The sequence below is a fragment of the Ruditapes philippinarum genome, unplaced genomic scaffold (assembly GCF_026571515.1).
Source record: "Ruditapes philippinarum isolate M1 unplaced genomic scaffold, ASM2657151v2 ctg436_1_1_1_1, whole genome shotgun sequence".
In the NCBI taxonomy this organism is placed as follows: Eukaryota; Metazoa; Mollusca; class Bivalvia; order Venerida; family Veneridae; genus Ruditapes; species Ruditapes philippinarum.
The window spans coordinates 20,272-24,541 of NW_026856012.1; the positions used below are offsets into that span (position 1 = coordinate 20,272).

The window sequence follows — 4,270 nt, forward strand, 5'->3', positions numbered from 1 at the left end:
ATTGCCTTCATCATTATGAAATATAATACCAACACGACGTATTTTATTTATATGTATTGTTAACGCATATCTTTTAACTCTTGTCATTTAAGGGTTTCCAATGAAAGACAACCCAGATATCACGAGGTCGCACCAACTTTAAACACAAATAACGATTTTGTACTATGTTTTATGAAATATATATTTCAAAATAAACAGACGGACAGACGGACGGAGCCTATAGCTATATCCCCCTTTTTTCTTCGAAATGGCGGGGACAATTATGCATCAAAAGATGTATATATATATATATATATATATATATATATATATATATATATATATATATATATATATATATATATTTCATATTTATATGAAGTGTAAACAAAATTAAGGGTGTTTCCATATTCATTTACAGTGACTTTTTTATATGTTTCTACAACACATATAGTCACACAATCTAAATTCCATATAATAATGTTAGAAACAAAATTGATTCAGATCTATTTCTACAAAAACAAATTGAAACGGATATTTGTCTCCCATACACATGGGTGGGAGTTTTTGCTTGTAGAAAATGTAATTGAAACACACCAATGATACAACAGTACAAGATTATTACCTACTAGAATTAAAATAATAAACATATATTAAGATAAATGTTATCACATTATAACCCGGCTTTTTGAGACATTCTGATTGTCTGGTTAAAAGAAACATTCTCCAATTTGTTTAAGTTTCCAATGAATACTAATTTTTTATCATACTAGGCAATGTATCATATGATACACATTACAATGAACCACCAGGCATTGTTATTATCCTTAATTTCCATGTGTTTATTTGGTTTTGAATGCTATAGATATTTAAACCACTTTTAAATTAGTTATATCTATATCAGTATAGGTCCAAGAATTTTGTGCACTACTAGATTCTCTTACAGAAACAAAATCGGAAAATGTGGACGACACCGTACTGTGTTTTGAAGATTTAAGTCTAGAACTCGAATCTTGTTGGTCACTGTCCTGTAAAATATTGTCATTCGCAAAAAATGTTTCTTGTACATTTTTACGTAGTTTTGATTTACGTTTATACCGCCCTTCTCGGAGTTGTGGGGTATTGCTAGAGGTAAGTGAATTGGGCTTAGGTGCTTCTTTGTCTTCGTTCAGCTTGTTTCCTTCTGTCGTTTTCTTTCCGTTTCATGAAGGTATAGAATTAATTCAAATATACAACATAACATAACAGTTATTATATCAATATATCAAATTAATTTGGCTTATTTCATTGAACAATATAAAATACTTATATATTTTAAGATAGAAATAAATATGTCATTTATTACTTACATATTTCCTGTGATATCGGCGCCATAGAAATCGACCATAACATATTCCAACAATTAAAATGCATACAATTACAATGCAAGTAATAGTAAGAATCAAAGTAACCCATTCTATCCAAACTGGAAAAGAATACATTTAAGATTATATTTACGAATATAACCAAAACGTCAATAATGGCGGTGAATTTATGTGTAAACAATAAAAAAGATTCTAATAATTTGAAATTAAGCATATACGAAGTTATGACTAATTTTATATTATTGCTACTTGCCTAAAATGCCCAATTTAATTAAGATCTTAATCAAACTAAACGGAGTTATAAATTGTGTCTTTCTTTCAAACCTTCATAATCAGAATAGGTTTTAATTTTGAAACATATTCAAATATTAAAACATACAGGAAATAACTTAATGTAAATGATTAAATCAAATGAACGAAATTGATAAAAAGTACTTTTATCTAAAATGTTAGAATAAAAATAAAACCTCCTTTTTCTTTTGTATTATGTGGTATTCCATTTCTTGTTGTGTTTGTTGTTCCAATCGGCATAGTAGCTAATGTTTCATTCGTAAAGATATTTGCTGTTTCTGTCGACATAGAAATTGTGGTTCCGTTCGTTAAGATGTTTGTTGTTTCTGCCGACAAAGAAGCTGTTGTTCCATTCGATAAGAAGTTTGTTGTTGTTTCTGTCGATATTGTAGCAGTTGTTTCATTCGGTAAGATATTTGTTGTTTCTGTTGTCAAGGTAGCTGTTGTTTCATTCGATAACATGTTTGTTGTTTCTGTCGGCATAGAAGCTCTTGTTTCATTCGGTGAGATGTTTGTTGTTTCTGTCGGCATAGTAGCTGTTGTTTCATTCGGTAACATGTTTGTTGTTTCTGTCGTCACAGTAGTTGTTGTTTCATTCGTTAAGATGTTTGTCGTTTCTGTCGGCATAGTAGCTCTTGTTTCATTCGGTAAAAGGTTTGTTGTTCTTGTCGGCATAGTAGCTGTTGTTTCATTCGGTAACGTGTTTGTTGTTTCTGTCGTCACAGTAGTTGTTGTTTCATTCGTTAAGATGTTTGTTGTTTCTGTCGACATAGCAGCTGTTGTTTCACTTGGTAAGAAGTTTGTTGTTTCTGTCGGCATAGTAGCTGTTGTTTCATTTGGTAAGAAGTTTGTTGTTTCAGTCGTCATAGTAGCTGTTATTTCATTCGGTAAGAAGTTTGTTGTTTCTGTCGTCACAGTAATTGTTGTTTCATTTGGTAACATGTTTGTTGTTTCTGTCGGCATAGTAGCTGTTGCTTCATTCGTTAAGATGTTTTTTGTTTCTGTCGACATAGTAGCTGTTGTTTCATTCGTTAGGATATTTGTTGTTTCTGTCGGCATAGCAGCTGTTGTTTCACTTGGTAAGAAGTTTGTTGTTTCTATCGGCATAGTAGCTGTTGTTTCATTTTGTAAGAAGTTTGTTGTTTCTGTCGGCATAGTAGCTGTTGTTTCATTTGGTAAGAAGTTTGTTGTTTCTGTCGGCATAGTAGCTGTTGTTTCATTCGGTAAGAAGTTTGTTGTTTCTGTCGGCATAGTAGCTGTTGTTTCATTCGGTAAGAAGTTTGTTGTTTCTGTCGGCATAGTAGCTGTTGTTTCATTTGGTAAGATATTTGTTGTTTCTGTCGGCATAGTAGTTGTTGTTCTATTCGTTAAGATATTTGTTGTTTCTGTCGACATGGCAGCTGTTGTTTCACTTGGTAAGAAGTTTGTTGTTTCTGTCGGCATAGTAGTTGTTGTTCTATTTGTTAAGATATTTGTTGTTTCTGTCGACATAATATAATGTGTTATTTCATTCGTTAAGATTGTTTTTGTTCCTGTCGACTTAGTAGTTGTAGTTATATTTGTGTTGAAATCTGTTGGTTCTTTGGACACATTGCGTGTAGTTCCATTCGTATTTAATACAGCTGTTTCTGTCGGCTGTGTAGTAGTTTCGATTGATTTCATATGGCTTGTTTCTGTCAGTTCAGTAGATGGAATTCCAGTTGTTTTAAATACTGTTGTTTCCTTTGGCTGTTTATCTGTTATTATGTTTGTTTTTAATACTGGTGTTGCTGTTGTTATAGTAGCTGTAAGTATATGCGTTGTTGATGGAGTTGTCTGTCTCGGCTGAGTAACTGTTGTTTCGTTTGTGTTAAATACTCTTGCCATAGTTCCATTTATAATGATAGTTGTTGTTTTTGTTGGCTGAACATCTGTACTCCCACTTGCTATCGCTTGTGTAACTGATACTCGATGTTCTGTTGATCGCATAGTAGTCGGATTATTCATCATTGATCCTGTTGATTTCGAAGGTTTTGTAACACTAGCATTTGACACTATTAAGTCAGGTTGTATGGTTGTTGAACTGTGAAATACTCTTGCTGTGGTAGATTTAGTAAACGATTCTCTTGCTATCTCTGTTGAAATATCACCTGTTACCATATAATCCGTCGAGGTAAGATGATTGTTGTCTGTAGCAACAGACGTCGGTGCCAATTTGACAAAATCTATAAAAAGGTAATGATTAAGATGCAAATATATGTATCTTTTGTTCATTTTTGTATATGTGTTTATAATTTTGACATGTTAAAACTATTTGAAACAGAAATTTATGTAGTAATCTTATTAGATGATTCATTATTGTCATATTCCTTGAAGTTGATTAAAGAAATTCAATTTCACGGTAGGAATATAATCTACTTGCATTGTGATTACATTGTGATAAACCGTGGCATGAACAAAAAATATATCTTAAAACGTCCGTTTATATTTTATATTTACTTTGATATAAACTGAATCTGCAAAGTCAATATTTTGAAATACGATACTATATGATAATACAGCAAGGACATGCGTCTTCAATTCCTTTTAATAACTCAAGTACATTGTATATTTAATTTATATCCTTATGTCATTTACGGGATTTCTTTGAAATCTAT

At 31.7% G+C, this 4,270-nt stretch overlaps 1 protein-coding gene across 1 annotated transcript; it reads right to left on the bottom strand.

Annotated features, from left to right (window-relative positions):
- Positions 1 to 399: 399 nt before the first annotated feature.
- On the bottom strand, positions 400 to 3,832 carry LOC132745108 (mucin-2-like). Its single transcript, XM_060733932.1, has 2 exons — positions 1,329 to 3,832; positions 400 to 1,172 (listed from the first exon to the last, which is right to left on the bottom strand). The coding sequence occupies exon 1, from the start codon at positions 3,771 to 3,773 to the stop codon at positions 1,785 to 1,787; it is 1,989 nt and encodes a 662-aa protein (XP_060589915.1). The 5' UTR covers positions 3,774 to 3,832; the 3' UTR covers positions 400 to 1,172; positions 1,329 to 1,784.
- Between the last annotated feature and the right edge of the window lie 438 nt (positions 3,833 to 4,270).